At 35.5% G+C, this 17,457-nt stretch overlaps 5 protein-coding genes and 1 non-coding gene across 6 annotated transcripts in view; 2 read left to right on the top strand and 4 right to left on the bottom strand.

Annotated features, from left to right (window-relative positions):
* CBG18608 overlaps positions 1–3,556 on the bottom strand; it is a gene marked incomplete at both ends in the record, with an annotated part of 4,423 nt that extends 867 nt beyond the window's left edge. The window contains 2 exons of the mRNA XM_045238455.1: positions 1,445–1,738; positions 3,415–3,556. Of these exons, the coding sequence (XP_045096533.1) occupies positions 1,445–1,738; positions 3,415–3,556 (436 nt within the window). The remainder of the gene's footprint in view (positions 1–1,444; positions 1,739–3,414) is intronic.
* Positions 3,557–4,235: 679 nt separating this feature from the next.
* Positions 4,236–6,589, bottom strand: CBG18607 (the record flags this gene model as incomplete). The annotated part of the gene is made up of 4 exons (XM_002638352.1): positions 4,236–4,313; positions 4,363–4,504; positions 4,956–5,297; positions 5,952–6,589. The coding sequence occupies 4 exons, from the start codon at positions 6,587–6,589 to the stop codon at positions 4,236–4,238; spliced, it is 1,200 nt and encodes a 399-aa protein (XP_002638398.1).
* A 623-nt stretch (positions 6,590–7,212) lies between these two features.
* Positions 7,213–11,742, bottom strand: CBG18606 (the record flags this gene model as incomplete). Its single annotated transcript, XM_045238456.1, has 8 exons — positions 7,213–7,404; positions 7,568–7,705; positions 8,124–8,321; positions 8,367–8,474; positions 8,914–9,028; positions 9,145–9,331; positions 10,087–10,287; positions 11,379–11,742. 8 exons carry the CDS (start codon positions 11,740–11,742, stop codon positions 7,213–7,215), a joined length of 1,503 nt encoding a protein of 500 aa, XP_045096532.1.
* A 1,568-nt stretch (positions 11,743–13,310) lies between these two features.
* Positions 13,311–15,547, top strand: CBG18605 (the record flags this gene model as incomplete). Its single annotated transcript, XM_002638350.2, has 4 exons — positions 13,311–13,352; positions 14,183–14,413; positions 14,988–15,140; positions 15,254–15,547. The coding sequence occupies 4 exons, from the start codon at positions 13,311–13,313 to the stop codon at positions 15,545–15,547; spliced, it is 720 nt and encodes a 239-aa protein (XP_002638396.2).
* Positions 14,755–14,823, top strand: CBG28401. The gene has a single exon. It is a non-coding gene (tRNA).
* Positions 15,548–15,830: 283 nt separating the features above from the next.
* On the bottom strand, positions 15,831–16,881 carry CBG18604 (the record flags this gene model as incomplete). The annotated part of the gene is made up of 3 exons (XM_002638349.1): positions 15,831–16,324; positions 16,363–16,647; positions 16,695–16,881. 3 exons carry the CDS (start codon positions 16,879–16,881, stop codon positions 15,831–15,833), a joined length of 966 nt encoding a protein of 321 aa, XP_002638395.1.
* Positions 16,882–17,457: the final 576 nt, after the last annotated feature.

Here is a 17,457-nt window from a genome sequence, read left to right on the forward strand (position 1 = left end):
CACCACTGAAATATGAATTCGTCTCGAAAAATTTCACGAAGTCGTGTCGAAAGGACACTGACTTTGAGCCATTTTCAATCGAAAATTCAAGTTTCTCAGTGATTTTTGGCCAAAATGGCTCGGTGGCCTAGAAAACCAAAACTCGGCCACGTGTCAAAAACGGGCTCCTAGGCTGTTTTTGATATTTTTCGAGTGTTTACAGCTATTTTGAGCCACTTTCCGCCAAGAATGACCTCATGGCCTAGAAAACCAAAACTCGGCCATGTGTCCAAAATCGGTTTCTAGGTTCATTTTTAATGGATTTTCAAGATTTTTAGCTAATGTTCAACCATTTTCACTAAAAATTTCGAGTTTCTCATTTTGTTTTTCTAGGCCACTATGTTAAAATGGCCTAGAAATGTCCTGACATGACCCTCGTGTGTTTTCTAGGTCATTTTGAAGTGGTGGCCTAACTTTTGCAAGTTTGATTTTCTAGGCCACCACTTAAAAATGCCCTAGAAATCATACCAGGGTCATTTTAAGGCATTTTCAGGCCATTTTGAAGTGGTGGCCTAACTTTTGCAAGTTTGGTTTTCTAGGCCACTATGTTAAAATGGCCTAGAAATGGCCTGGCATGAAACTCCCTAACTTTTCAACGGTTTAAACAATTTTTCGACCATTTCCACAAAGATTTTTGAGTTTCCGACTGATTTTGGCTTGGTGGCCTAGAAAACCAAAACTCGGCCACGTTCATTTTTGCCCGATTTTCGTGATTTTTAGCTCATTTTTTTGATTTTCAAAGCTTATAACTAATTTAGAGTGATTTTCTAGTCAAATTTCGAGTTTTAACAGGGTTTTTCGACCAAAAAAGGCTCGGTGGCCTAGAAAACCAAAACCCGGCCACCTGTCAAAAATTTGGTCCTAGACTGATTTTTGTTCTTTTTCAAGATTTTAGAGCTATTTTGAATACACCAGTTTCATGTCAGGCCATTTCTAGGCCATTTCACCATGATGGCCTAGAGAACCAAATTTGCAAAAGTTAGGCCACCATGTCAAAATGATCTAGAAAACACATCAGGGTCATATTAGGGCCATTTCTATGCCATTTTGAAGTGGTGGCCTAGAAAGCCAAATTTGCAAAAGTTAGGCCACCATGTCAAAATAATCTAGAAAACACGCCAGATGAATTTCAGGCCATTTCTGGACCATTTTGAAGTGGTGGCCTAAAAAACCAAATTTGCAAAAGTTAGGCCACCATGTCAAAATAACCTAGAAAACACGCCAAATGAATATCAGGCCATTTCTAGGCCATTTCACCATGATGGCCTAGAGAACCAAATTTGCAAAAGTTAGGCCACCGTGTCAAAATAACCTAGAAAACACGCCAGATGAATATCAGGCCATTTCTGGACCGTTTTGAAGTGGTGGCCTAGATAACCAAACCTGCAAAAGTTAGGCCACTCACCAGGATCCCATAGCAAAATGCCGAAAAGTGCCATATTCTGAACATCTCCAAATTTCATCTCCAGCAACGGTCGATTCACATTGAAATATCGATAATTCCAGAATGGCTCAAAAATGTCTCGAATCTCATTTTTCGAAATTTTCGAATTTCCCGCCGAATAAAAGTCTTCTACAGTAGTCGCAACTGCGCCAGACGGTGAGAATAACTGTGTTGGATCGTTGAATTTCTTCGATAAAATCGATAATTCCAGAATGTTCCATTTGATTATGAAATTGTAAAAAATGGTCTTCTTATCTGCGAAATTTAAATTTCGAAATTCAAAAAACGATTTTTCGCAAAATTGAAAAACAATTTCACATCTGTCATCACTTCCACTGTGAATTCGAGAACATCCAATTTTCGATTTTTTGTGGGTTTTTGGAATACTGTAGTTCTAGAATTCTCCAGATTACTGTAGTTTTGAGAGATTTCAGATATACGGTCGAGAGTTCGAAGTTGGATGGGGTGCTGAAAATAATTGGGATTAAAGCTACTTCAAAATGGTCTAGAAATCACACCAGTTTCATGCCAGGCCATTTCTAGGCCATTTTAACATAGTGGCCTAGAAAACCAAACTTGCAAAAGTTAGACCACCACTTCAAAATGGCCTGAAAATGCCTTAAAATGACCCTGGTATGATTTCTAGGGCATATTGAAGTGGTGGCCTAGAAAACCAAATTTGTAAAAGTTAGGCCACCACTTCAAAATGGCCTAAAAATGCCTTAAAATGACCCTGGTATGATTTCTAGGGCATTTTTAAGTGGTGGCCTAGAAAATCAAACTTGCAAAAGTTAGGCCACCACTTCAAAATGACTTAGAAAACACACGAGGGTCATGTCACGTCATTTCTAAGCCATTTTAACATAGTGGCCTAAAAACCAATTTTGCAAAAGTTAGGCCACCACTTCAAAATGACTTAGAAAACACACGAAGGTCATGTCATGCCATTTCTAAGCCATTTTAACATAGAGGCCTAAAAAACCAAAAATAGAAACTCGACATTTTTAGTGAAAATGGTTGAACATTAGCTAAAAATCTTGAAAATCCATTAAAAATGAACCTAGAAACCGATTTTGGACACATGGCCGAGTTTTGGTTTTCTAGGCCATGAGGTCATTCTTGGCGGAAAGTGGCTCAAAATAGCTTTGAAACCTTGAAAATGGCGAAAACATCATTGAAGCCCGTTTTTGACACTTGGCCGAGTTTTGGTTTCCTAGGCCACCATCCCATTTTGATCGAAAATAACTCAAAACTAGTAACAAGCTTTGAAAAATTAGAAAAATGAGCCAAAAATCATGAAAATCGATCAAAAATGAACGTGACCGAGTTTTAGTTTTCTAGGCCACCGAGTCATTTTGACCAAAAATCTTTGAGAAACTTGATTCTTCGATTGAAAATGGCTCAAAACCAGTGTCCTTTCGTTCATATTGCAGTGGTGGCCTAACTTTTGCAAATTTTATTTTCTAGGCCACCACTTCAAAATGACCTAGAAAACACACCAGAGTCATCTTAGGGCATTTTTAGGCAATTTTTAAGTGGTGACCAAGAAAACCAAATTTGCAAAAGTTAAGCCACCACTTCAAAATGGCCTAAAAATGCCCTAACATGACCCTTTTTCGAAGTAGTGTCGAAATGACACACTGCTCCCAACTAACCTCAATATTCAAAATTTCATATTTTTGACAAATATTGTCCCTTGGTCCTTGGATTTCTAAAATTTTTATTATTTTTTTTCAGAATTTTCAAAAAAAATTTTTTTTTGAAATTTAAAAAAAGTTACCCGATTTTTTCATCCCAGCAGCTAGACATTTCTCCATACGGCAAGATCTACATAGTTTGTCTGGAATTGCAGTTTTTGAAATTTTCAAAAAAAAAAATTTTTTTTTCGAAAATGTATTTTTTCAAAATTTCAAAATCCCGCCTTTTCTCACCTCGCTTCAAAAAACAATTACAGTAGACTTTTTCCTTTTTCCTAAACACAAATCGTCGAAAAAATATAGCGCATGCTCGGCAGACGATTGCTCCAAAGTGATAGCTAGCCAGGGGATTGGAGCAAACTGAGCAATTAGGCATTTTCTAAATTAGTTAATTAATTTTTTTAGTAATGAAACAAGTAAAAAATTTGAAATTTTATATAGAAAAAATGAGAAGAATCGGTGGAAAATAAAGTCTAAAGGGAGTAAAAATTGAAACAGAGACGCAGAGAAAAAAGCTGATAGGGACCGGTTTTATTTACATTGGTGTCTCGAGAAATAACGAGAGAAAGAACATTTGAGAGACGTAGGTAAGAAAAAGAAGAAAAGAGGTTAATTCGAAAGGACAGATCACAATTTGGTCACAAATACCAAGTTTCTGACCATTAAACACACTTTCCAGGGCGTAAAAAAGAAGCAAAAAGAATTTGTCACCTAAAAGAATCGAACTCCTAACCTCTAGATCCATAGCCGGACCTCTTAACCACTAGGCCACGCGTGCATGGAGAGGCGGCGGCGCTTGAAGTCTCACAAGTAGTGGCGCCTTGCCGGCCGCGCGGTCGCCATGGTTTCCATACGCCTTTGTGCGCTACGTGCTTTCAATACACGCGTGGTCGAGTGGAGAAGAGGTTTGTCTATGGATCTGAAGGCCACGAGTGCGAATTTTTTTGGAACCAAATTCTTTTTTCTTCTTTTTCATGATATATTAATAGTGTAAAAACTAATCCTAGTCATTTTAAACCCCTTTTAGACTTTTATTATGACAATTTCTCCAAAAATTAAGCGATTGTAGCCAAACTGGAGGTTTTGGACACCGATGTACTCTTCCGGACAACGGTTGCAGCCGAAAACTTATTCTGAAAAAATTCCAGAAAATTTGGAAATAATAAATTAATTGCACCGTACCTTTTCCCTTTTAAAGCAACAAAATAGTGACTTAATAGCGTCTCGATAGGCTTGGGACATGATAAGACAAATGATAACATGAGATAAAACATTGACAGTTCGTAGGGTTGGAAATTGAAGGGTGATAAGGGAGATGTAGAGCCTGAAATTTTTTTTAGAAAAAAAAAATTTTTTTAACCGAAATTTTCGAAAATTCTTACACAGAATTATTTGGCATGTTTCAAAACATATTATTTCAAAATTTCAGCTTCCTAGACCTTCCAGAACGAGAGATACAGTGCTTTGAAGTTTAGGCTTGCGAGAGAAAAAGAGGGCGCANACNACNANAGCGNCTGCGCCCTCCTCTCATCGCATGCTCTCTCGCGCTACGATTCTTTAAAGAGCTGTATCTCAGCTTCTAGGACACGTAGAAGGCTGAAATTTTGAGAGAATGTGTTTTGAGATATAGCAAAATATATGTTTTGTGAAAATTCAAAAATTTGGAAAAAATTATTTTTGGATTTTTAAATACGTTTTTTTTTCAAAAATTTTGTTATATATTTCTAGTCCGAAAACGATTTTTATGGACCCGATTTTTATGAACAAAAACTCACGTCCAGTTCGTCCCTCGGGTCCATCTCATCCAATTAACCCGGTAATGTTCAATAAGTCCATGAAACCCAGAGTTCCCTTCGGATAACATAAATGTAATTGTCATAACTAACACTAATAAATTAGTATTATCCGATTTCTCACTGGCTACACTTTTTTGCCGTTTCCTTTTATATGCCGAAAGTTGACAGAGCAGGAATACAGTAAGAATTGGATATAGAATCGCCGGGAGAAATTTTAGGATAGTTTCGACAATGTCGAAATTCTCGATTAGCCAATTTGTGAGGGTTTCCGGGAACACGAGAACATGAACTTGGGTTTCGGTCTTTGGTTGCCAAGGGCAGCTGAAATAGGATTTTCAGTTATAACTAGTTAATATAGGCGAAAAATAAGCAAAAAACATTCTAAAAATAGACTTTCCAGGCTTAATAATCCTTGTCCAGTACGTAAAAAAAACGGAAAAAATGCTTCCCGCCAAAAGGAATCGAACTCACAACCTTCAGATCCATAGCCAAACTCTGTAACCATTCGGCCACGCGTGCAATGAAAGCTGTCTGCTCGCAAAGGCGTATAAAAACCATGCCGACCGCGCGGGCGGAAAGGCGCGACTATTTAGTTGCCTTCGACTTTCCATGCACGCGTGGCGTAGTTGAGAAGAGGTTTGGATATGGATCTAGGGGTCAGGGGTTCGATTCCTTTGGGTGGAAAATTCTTTTTGCGTCTTTTTTAAGCATGGGGAACGTGTTTTAAAACTTCTTGGGGCATTTTAGGTTAATTTTAGGGCATTTCAGACTATTTTTGGCTGATATTGAGTAATTTTAAGCCATTTTAGGAAAATTTTCAGTCAATTTCAAGCCAATTTTAGTTTATTTTAGGTAATTTTAAAGTCAGTTTCAGCCTATATTAAGCTAATTGAGGATATTTGATGCCAAATTCGAGTCACTTTTTGTTCATTTTAGGCCATTTTCAGCCTATTTCATAATTTCAAAAAAACTCACAATTTCGGCATGATATCTGGCAACCAAAAATAGCGATAAAACCAAGGCATATGCCAGGTATGCTCTATTAACCAAACTACAGTAATCCCAAGAATAATGAGCAATGTCCATTTAGGACTAGAGACGGTTTGGACCCGATTGCTCATGGGGAAAATGACAGAAATCGTTCGAATAAAGGACATAACAATGGCAAACCAAACGGATAATCTTTTGGTGACCTCAAATACCGTACTCCTAATTTGTCCTTCGATATAAATGGGCATCCATTTATCCTTCATACAGTAGTAGGTTACTGTATCGGGAACGATTTTTCGGGGTACTGAGGAGTCGGTATACTGTAGGTCAAAGTCATAATTACAAAGTGCCAGGTTAATTAGGTCGGAGATGCAAATTGCAATCATAAAAATGAAAATTGCATTGGAGCGTAATTGCTTTCTTGTTAAAAATATTAAGTGGAATAAATTGATAAACCAAGTGAGGACTTGTAAATTCAAATTAATTTCTACTGATAAATTATCAATTAAGTTGAAAGCTTCGTCACTTTGGTTATCTTCATAATAATTCTCATAATATTCTACCATTATATCGTAATCCTCCTGATCCTGATCAGTGAAATAGTCATTTTTGGGAATTTTCATTTTTTTTGAGTTATGGGAAGTTAAAATATTTTTTAGTCAGGTGAAAAATGTTGAGAGGAAGTGGAAAAATAAGAATCTAAAAGTTGTTTTTATACGCCCAAAAATATAATTATAGAGTAGGTTTCATGTCAAAATGCACGTGTGAATTAGGTTCTGACAAAAGAAAATTGGTCAGACTAGACACAATAATTTCTAGTTTTGAGCTTAAAGAAGCATGAAATCATGAAATTTCCACTTTTTGATTCGAAAAATATGCTAAAATCCCATGAAAATGCTCTAAAAAAGAAGCAAAAAGACTTTGACCCCCAAAAGAATCGAACTTGTGACCTTCAGATCCATAGACAGACCTCTTCTCCACTCGGCCACGCGTGCATCAGAGCGGGTAACCCCTCGCGGGCGTGAAGAAACCATGGCGAACGCGCGGGCGACAAAGCGCCACCACTTGTAGCCTTTCGAGCGCCGCCGACTGTCCATGCACATTTGGCCGAGTGGAGAAGAGGTCTGACTATGGATCAAAAGGTCAGGGGTTCGATTCTTTTGGGTGTCAAAGTCTTTTTGCTTTTGTTTTGTATTAGTTTTTCAATTCAAAAGTCCAATTTACAAGCAAAATTTCCAAAAAAAGTTCAAAAATGATGCTGGTGTCTTCTGGTTCGTTTCTTCTTCTTCTCCATGGGACAATGCGAATGATGATGACAATATTTATCGGGTACATGTGTTCCATAAGTTCTCAATTTCTTCAAATCTCGATGTTTGAATGGTCGATGATGTTTTTCGGAAGTCTTCACCACCCAGAAATCGTCGTCTTCTGTGCCACCCTGGAATTTGGATTTTCTGAGATTTTTAGATTTTCTAGAAGATTTTAAACCCCAAAATATGAAAATTCAGGTGGTTTTACCTCAGATTTCGAAATTTTTAAAATTTCAAAAAAACATTTTTTTTGAACTTCCGAACTTTTTTTTATTTCCCAAAAATCCCCACCTGCGCAACATTGATTTGTTTAAAATTCAAATGTGTCGAATTATAAATTCGCATAATTCCAAAACCGTAATCCGTCGAACGGACCGCACTCCATGGTGGTGGATGCTCGACGAACACGTCGGTGTTCTCACGGCAACCCTGGAAGAGAACAGTTTGGTAATGGTGGCCTAGAAAACCAAAAGCTGAAAAAAATAGGTCACTTGGAGCAAAAATGGGTTCAAACGGCTAAGTTAGAGTTGAGATATGATGATTTGAAGTTGGTGGCCTAGAAAACCAAAAAGCTGGAAACCTCGGCCACAGTTGATTTCAATATGCTTCTCTTGACTTTAAAAATAAAATGATACTTTTAAAATACTAAAACCTTCATTTTAAGTCAAGTTACAGCCATTTGAAGTTGGTGGCCTAGAAAACCAAAACTCGGCCACCAAAACTTAAGTAGATCAAAAATCTTTCTTATATCCTGAGAAGTCTTTTGGTGGCGTTCTCACTTAATTTGGACTATTTTTAAGCGAGTTACATTCAAAATGACGTAGAAAAACCTCTTCCATCGACTTACTGCCGATCCAGTAATGATATGAACAGGTGCCGGTGGATTGGTATACGGTAGATGTGTCCCATTGTAAACAGTTCGATTGTAAACTGGCCATAATCTCTCATAACTGTGTTCATGTGCCCATAATTCAATATCCACTCCATATTCATAGAATAGCTTCTCTAGACCATATCCATGTGTTAATGGTAGACCTGTACGAATCTGTAAGGGTGCGGGGCTTATTTTTGAATTTTTAATTTTTCTTACAATTGATTCGTATTTTGTGCAATCGTCTCCATCGAAGTCTGAGCAATACATTGGTCGATGTCCCATTGTGATCATCCATGGAACATTTTTACGGTTTTCATTGGCTTTCTGAATCAAAAAAGGGGTCTTGAACTAGTTTTCCAGATGTAAAAATGAAGCAAAAAGGATTTGCCACCTAAAGGAATCGAACCCGTGGCCTTCAGATCCATAGACTGATCTCTTATCCACTAGGCCATGCGCGCATGGAGAGGTGGTGGCTCGGGAAGGCGTATAGAAACCGAGGCAAACGCACGGGCGACATGGTGCAACTACTGGTAAGTCTTCGGGCGCCACCGACTCCTCATGCACATTTGGCCGAGTGGATAAGAGATCAGACTATGAATCTGAAGGTCAGGGGTTCGATTACTTTGGGTGGCCAATGTTTTTTTTTTCTTTTTTTTTTCTACTAATAAGATGTTTAAAATCTTTTTGGAGGCATTTTTAGACAATTTCCTGGATATTTTTAGATTTCTAGGCCATCATGAGAATCCTAGGCTCCATTACATGCCTTTAAATCTTCAATAAGCCAGTCAAACTGATGTTTTATCTGATGAAAACCCCATTGTGTCCAGAAATAGAATTCCGTGGAGGACACCACAAAGTGGGCGTGGCCTAAGTCGTAGCTGAAAAATTCAAAATTTAGGTTTCTCTGCACTCTCTCACACTCTCTTTATTAGAAAAATAGTGCATGAAAATGAGAGATTTTAGAGAAATTCGCAAAAATTCAAAAAATCGATACCTATAAAAAAGGTTATGATCCGAATTGGGCATTGTGAATCGATTGACAAAATGTGTGAAATTATTAAAGTATTCGTGATTTCCAACGGTTGCCATATACGGTATGTACGCACTGATTGGCTCGATTTGTCGCAAAAACTCGTCCCCCGTTTCGCCGTTCGATTCGTCCATGTTATAGGCGAAGTCACCTGAATTTAAGGGACTAGAAGTGCAGAATTTGGAAAATCAGGCCACCAAATTATTTAAAATGAAACGCGTTAACGACTGGCTTTTTTAAAATCAAAATTGGTCGAATTGGAACAAAGTTGTGGGCGTTGAAAGTTGGTGGCCGAGAAAACCAAATTTGGCGAAAACTAGGCCATCTAACTACATTATGATGAATTTAGAATGTTTCACTTGTTTGAACAAACACAGTGATGTTTTTAAAATTCCAAAAACTCCATTTTGAACCAAGTTACAGTCATTTGAAGTCGGCGGCCTAGAAAACCAAAACTCGGCTACCAAAACTTGAGTAAGTCAAACATGTTTTTGATACTCTGAGAAGTCGTTTGGTAGTATTTTCACTCAACTTGGACTATTTTCAGCCGAGTTATAGCGATTTCAAGGAGTTGGCCTAGAAAACCAAAATCAGCAAAAACTAGGCCACCAAATTACAAGATGAAAATTCCAGAATGTTTCATTTGTTTTGAGAAACACATTGACTTTTTCAAAATTCCAAGATATTGATTTTGAACCAAGTTACAGTCACTTGAAGTTGGTGGCCTAGAAAACCAAAACTCGGCCACCAAAATTTAAGTAGGTCAAAAATGTTTGTTATACTTTGAGAAGTCTTGTGGTGGTATTTTCACTTAATTTGAATGATTTTCAACAAAGTTATGACCAATTTTTTGAAAAAAGTCCTATTTGATGGCCTAGAATTCTATTAGGGGGGAAACTAGTCCACCAAAATACTTATCAACATGCAATACCATATCCAGTTCTCCTCTATGTGCCATTTTTTGAATTGTCCCTAGGCTCCGCCCATTTTCAACACCCAAATCTCCATAAACCGCATAAATATATCCACCACCATCATTTTCTCGTTCTTTTAATGCTGTGAAAAAGTAGATTGGACTCCAACCGTGCTCCGAACCAACATGGTAGTCTGAAAATTTTTGATTTTCTGAAAATTTGAAAAATTTCAGACATTTTAAGATAAAAATCATGAAAATCGGATGAAAAAAAAGGAAGTTATGGGAATTTGAAAAATTCCAAAAGTTGAAAATTGTTGAAATTTTCGAAAAAATCAAAATTTCCCAAATATGGTCATGTTTATACTCATTCGAGCCGTCTTGATATTTTAAATTCTAATATTTAAATTTTAAAGGTCTTGACTCAAAAATAAAGGGATTACGGTACTTTAAAAAAATGGATTTTTGAAAAAAATTGACTTTTTTTTTTCAAAAAATCATAACTTCCTTCATTTTCAACCAATTTTTTGATTTTGGGCTTAAAATGTTTGGAATTTTTTAAGTGTTCAGATTTAAAGAAAAAATTTTAGTTTGAACATCAAATTCTGATACAAAAAACATTTGAAAACTAGCTTTTTGAAAACCAAAAAACACTAGAAATCATCCCAACTTGGTCCATTTTTGCTCAATTTTCTCAGTTTTTGGCTTGAATTTTTTCAAAGTTTTCTGGAAAATTCAAAAATTTTAAACAAAATCATTTTCTCAAAGTTCTAAACTGTAGAACCTGAAAATTAAACAAAGAGCCAAAAAATGTTTTTTTTTGAATATTGAAAAATGTTTTAACCCATGTAACTTTCTTAATTTTCATCCGCTTTTCATAATTTTTGTATCAAATTGTTTGAAATTTCATGAATTTACAGATTTGTGAAAAACAATTTTCAAAAAAAAAATCTTTGCTAAAAATCAAAATAGCGATGATTTTTGAAAAAAAATCCCATTTTTCATCAAAAAGTCAATTTTCAAACTACTGTATTACGTTCATTTTTGTGTCAAGACTCTTAAAATTTAAAATGTTCAATTTAAAATTTCGAGAAAATTCGAATGAGTATAAAAATGACAATATTTGGAAAATTTTGATTTTTTCGAAAATTTTGAAAATTTCAATTTTTAGAAAAAATTTCAACTTTCTATAAATATCTTAATTTTCATCCGATTTTTATGTTTTTTGGCTCAAAATGATCCCAATTTTTTGGATTTTCAGATTATGAAAATTTTAAAAACTAACAATAAGTTTGTCCGGGTACCAGAGCCGTCAAATTGGCTCGATGGATATATCTCCACACACTATTCTTATTTCGATCCAAGAAAACGGAACATCGTCCCAAAACTGATTGATTCAGAAATTTCCAATCACTACCGTACTCCACAATAGACTGTAATGTATCATCGAATGTTTGCCACGTCACAAATGAAACCGATGGGTCTCCTCCATAGGAAATACGAATTTGCTCGGGTTGACCGTAAGATGGACCGATGTTTCCATCATTTTTCAATTTCCAATCAGGAAGTCGATCGATTGGCAGGTATTGATGGGTCCAACAGATTTGGGGTATTAGAAAATATTCTAGGAAATATAGAAAAATCCTCATTTTTTTAAAAATTTTAGAGGGAAGGAAAGTTATAGACGGTTTGGTCAATAAGACGGGGAATGAAGAGGGGGGTCAGCTGATAATGATAAGAAAAATCAAGTGATAAGATTACATTTATATAGTTATTTGAGAGCAAACATTCAATTTGAAAAAAATGGGAAAAAAATCTTCTTTTTTTTTAAATTTTTCAGATTTTTTTCCTGATCATAAAATTCAATCAGTGGTTATCAGAATAAAATGTGTTTGGAAAATAGACGTTTGATGTTGTTTGTTGAAATCTATTACCTCCAAAAATCAGGAAATTTCTGAAATTGAACAAAAACTAACCGAGATATGACGTTTTTTGTAAAACATATCCAAAAATTTTCGAATATTCTACAGTAACCCGACCGAACTTGGGCCAAATTTATTGAAACCTAAATTGTAAGATTCTTCAAGTCAAGACGGTTAAAATGAGTATAAACATGAGTAGTTTTGAACTATTTTCGATTTTTGGGTGCAAATTCGCTCCACCGAAACTTTTGAAATTTTCTAGAAAACAGTGCATATTTATATTCATTTTAATATTCAAATTCTGAAAATTCCAAAAATCAAAACATTTCCGAAATTGAACGAAAACTGACTGAGATATGACCATTTTTATGAAATATCGTCAACATTTTCAAAGATTCTACAGTAACCCAACCAAACTTGAGCCAATTTTTTTGAAACTCAATTTTTCAAATTTTTCAAGCTTAGACGGTCACAATGAGTTTAAACATGGCTATTTCTGAACAATTTTCGATTTTATGGTGTAAATTCGCTCTACCGAAATTTTTCGAAATTTCAAGGAAACAAGCCATAATCATATTCATTTTGAAGCTCTGGTTATTAGAATTTCAAAAAACAAAAAGTTTCAAAATTGAACAAAACTATCCGAGCTATGACCATTTTTGTGAATTATTGTTACCATTTTCAAAGATCCTACAGTAACCCGGCCAAACTTGAGCCAAATCCATTGAAAATCAATTTTTCAGATTTTACAAGTCTAGACGGTCAAAATGAGTACAAACATGACCAGTTTTGAAGAATTTTAATTTTCTTGGTGCAAATTCGCTCTACTGAATATTTCGTAATTTTTAAGGAAACAGGGCATATTCATATTCATTTTGAAGGTCTGTTCATGGGAAGTTCAAACATTTAATTTTCAAAACTCGTAGGAAAATAATTATCAGGCTACGGTTGTTTTTCAAAGAAAAATTTGAAGAAAAAACAATAAAAAATCTTGCAAACTTTTTTTTCCTACTTTGTACTTTTTTGCACCTAAATTTGAAATTTCTAAAAAATTAATTTTTTAAAAAATTTTTCATTTATAAACATTTTTTCCATTTTCACGTTTTTAACAAATATTCTAAAAATTCAATTTTCAAATTTCCCGCGTGAACTTTTTCTATTTTTCCCCCGAAATTCTGTAATTCAGCAATCACTGAACACGTATTTTGCCAACTCCAAAAACGGTAAAAGTTTGAAAAATCGCTAAAAACCTTCAGAAATTTAAAAAATCAGTTTTCCATTACCATAAGATAAAAATGGATATTCGAGAGATAACGGAGAAATTGACAATTGTCAATGTCACATCTATGACGGTTTGTCAGTTTTTGAAAAAAACAAAAAATTCTAAAAATTTCCTATTTTTTAAGCCAAAAAATGAAGAAATTGGTTGAAAACTAGAAAAATTGTGGTTTTCTGAACAAAAACTACCGTAACCCAAATTATATTATTCTAGAAAACTTGAAAATTAAAATTTTGAAATTTGCATAACTAGAGCTTTGAAATGAATATAAACATGCCCTGTTTGCTTCAATTTTTGGAAAGTTTCGATAGAGCGAATTTGCACCGAAAAATTAAAAATTGTTCAAAACTAGTCATGTTTATACTCATTTTGACCGTTCGAACTTGAAGAATCTGAAAATTTAAGTTTCAAAAAAATTGGTTCAAATTTGGCTGGGTTACTGTAGAATCTTTGGAAAATGCTGACTATTTTTCACAAAAAGGGTCATATCTCAGTCAAGTTTTGTTCAATTTCGGAAATTTTTTGATTTTTGAAATTCACATGACCAGAGCTTCAAAATAATAATAAAGATTCCTTGTTTCCATAAAAATTGCAAAAATTTCGGTAGAGCGAATTTGCTTCAAAAAATGAAACTTGTTTAAAACTAGCCATGATTATACTTATTTTGACTGTCTAAACTTGAAAAATCTGTAAATTTAAATTTTAAGAACTTTGGCTCAAATTTTGCCGGGTTACTGTAGAATCTTTGAAAAATTCGGATGATATTTTAGAAATAGGGTCATATCTCAGTTAGTTTTCGTTCAATTTTCAAAATTTTTATTTTTTGAGATTCTCAGATTCAGAAAAGTTCAAATAATAATAATTTATATCAATGGAGCGAATTTGCAGAGTGAGTCAGTAGCGGAATACGAGCACGACGTGGATGAATACGTTCGTCTTTTGGAGAATCAATTGGAAATCGAAATGGAGAGAAAACGGCAGATGAGCAATCGAATTGGCTTGGTTGAATGTCAAATTTCGGAACTTTGGGACCGAGTTGATAAGGCGAGACGCAGAGAAACAGACGTTTCGAATCGAGTCACTGCATGGGCACTACATCTCACTCAACTTATGAATGAGGTGCGATTTTTAGTATATTCTAGAAAAAATTGGGACATTTTAAGACAAAATTCATGAAAATCGGTTGGGAATGAATGTAAAAATGTTCTCAAATATGCTCATTTTTCACCTAGGAACTTGATTTTCAGTTCATACAGCTAAACAAAGAAGCAAAAAGAGTTTGACGTCAAAAAGAATCGAACTCGCGATCTCTAGATCCAAAGTCTAGCTCCTTACCACTACACCAAGTGTGCAAGGGGGCATCGCCGACCGCTGGGTGGTTTTCTAAATACAGTGTGGAGAAAAGAGAGGGCGACCGCTGTGGTTTATAATTAGATTGACGCCGTTCTGCCTCAGTGTGCGCCATCGCGCAGTAGTTACAGCTTTGTCTTTGAGGCAAAAGGTCAAAAGTTCGATTCCTTTAGGTGGCAAAGTCTTTTTGCATTTTTGATTTGATTGGGAAACCGAGTTTTGAGTCGTTTAAAACTCAAAAAACAGTTGTTCTCGTAACTTTTTAAAACAAATTTCTGTAAAATACTCTTTAAAAACTTCAAATGTTTCCAATTTTAAGAATTAAAATTTTCAAAATTTCCAGGTAAAACAAAAACGTGCTCATCTCGGAGCAACAATGGATTCGTCGGCCAGTTTGGATGCTGAAATTCAAGAATGTCTTGATTTATTGGCTGAAAAACGGGAAATGGTTGATCGAATGAAACAGGAAATCGATTTTCGTCGTGGAATGCACAAAGTGAGTGTCTCTGGCGGCCTAAAAAATGCACAAAAAAGTTTTAGGTCATTTATTGATTTTATTGATTTTAAAAAAAATTAAAACTTTTTTCAAAAAATCAATATTTGTTGCAGAATCAATTGAAACAACTAAAGCTGGATTGTGATTATGAAGATGAGAAATTCCGCGAATGGACCAAAAAATCCGAGGAAATTGAAAAAGTGATTTTTGTGCTGAAAGAGCAGAAAAAAGTGCTCGGAGAACGGATTGAGAATGAGAAACGAATGGAACAAGAGCAGAAAAAAATGCTAGAGGATTTGGAAATTTTGATGAAAAAATCACAAGTTTCGAAAAGAAAAAATTATGGAAATCAGGCGAATTTGATTGCTTCTCTCTCTACAATCACTACCAATTCTTCTTCTTTCTGAAATCGATTATCGATTTTTCATTGAATTTTAGGCGCTATACTAGTTGGAAGGGTTCACTTTTTTTTGCGATTTTTTCACTTTTTTCGACATAAAAATGATCGCTGATTATTTCTATGATGTTTTTAAGTTGTTAGGACACAAAATTTTTTTTTTCAAAAATAGTTCTCAAAATATAATTCTCGGATTTTTTGAACCATTTTTAGTATTAATATTTTTTTGAATAGACTCAACAACAACAATTTATTTAAAACAACAAAACTTTGAAAAGTATGAAAACAAAAATTTAATTCAATGGGTATTTCTCCGAGATTTGCTTCCACAGCTCATAGAATTTCGACTCTTCGTGATACTTGAACATCCAAAGAGCCTGAAACCAGTGATCGTCCCAATTGTCTCCTCTGAGTCCACATTTGGGTTTGATTTCTTTCTTCAACTGGCTCCAAAGTGACTCAACACGTTGAGTGTGGACACCAGTGGTTGGATTCACGAAGTTGAGCGAATGATTCACCGTCTCGTGAACATATCCAAGAGCTGCCAAACCGTTATAACCTCCCCAACAATCAGTACGAATTGTGGTGCCACGAGTGACATATCGAGTAATGATCGCTTCGAGCGATGCCTGATCACGACGTCCTGTGATTTCGACGAACACCGAACGAGTGCCGTCCTGAATTCCTCCAACTAACCAGCCATCCCTCACCATTCGGCCCACATTGTGTTTCCTCTTGACAATATTTGTTTCATCAATTGGAGCCAGTTGAAGAAAGAAATCTTCCTCTTGACAATATTTGTTTCATCAATTTGCACAATGGTACCGACTCCCCCGATTTGGATGGCTGGATTGTTGAAGTTCTCGGCCATCACATCACGAATCCATTGACCCCATTGCACGCATGTGTTTGGGTCTACCTCAACATTACGTGCCATTTCCTCGACTTTCATGGAAGAGGTGACGTAGAGGAAGGAGAAAAGGAAACGCTTTTTGCGATCGCAGTGTAGACCTTCGAAAAATGTGTCTTTCAACAGGCCTACTTTGACGACAAGGCGTGAAGCTTTGCATTTTCTTTTGTAACATTCGAACTTGAATCGAATGGGTTCACCTGAATGGATTTTAATTATTTTATCGCAATTTTGTCTTTCGACTAACCACTCTCACTGATCTCATGAGTGATGCTTCTCGGTTCATGACAGTTCGGACAAGGACGATTTTTCCAGAAGAGACCTTTTGCGGCGAGATAATCGTCAAACTCGTCCTTGGTCATCGAGGCCACTTCGGGCCATCCAGAGAATAAATTGAAGCTTCTAAGGCTTAAAAGAGCAGCCTGAGCAGACATTTTGACGAACTAGTTCAACTATTTTAGGAGATGTAACTCGACTAAAACGTAAACAACAACAACAACTTTGAAATGAGCAATATACTGTTTTTAGCTTTTACCATTTTTACCTAAGCCTATTTTTTTGATGGAAAATTTTTTGTGTCCTAACAACTTAAAACATCATAGAAATAATCAGCGATCATTTTTATGTCGAAAAAAGTGAAAAAATCGCAAAAAAAGTGAACCCTTCCAACTAGTATAGCGCCGAATTTTATCCATTTACAATGTAGAAAACCCAATTATTTTCAATAAAATTCGATGTTTTTAGCTATTTTTCTTTTAAATATTTGAAATTTTGAACTTCCCGCTCGAAAACCCCTTTTGCGTCAGTCAGAATGCTAGCGCGCTTTGCGCTCTCCCTTGGCGCGTTTCTCGTTTTTCGATTTTTAAATTTATTTTTAGGCCTAAATTTGATGAATTCCACTGGTTTTTTCTTGATTTTTTCGACTTTCAAAGCTGATTGTGATCGAAAAAACGCGAGAAATTCGATTTTTTAACTTAAAATTATGTATTTCCCCTTGAAATCTTTGGAAA

This window comes from Caenorhabditis briggsae, assembly GCF_000004555.2.
Source record: "Caenorhabditis briggsae complete genome, chrV, whole genome shotgun sequence".
Classification (NCBI taxonomy): domain Eukaryota; kingdom Metazoa; phylum Nematoda; class Chromadorea; order Rhabditida; family Rhabditidae; genus Caenorhabditis; species Caenorhabditis briggsae.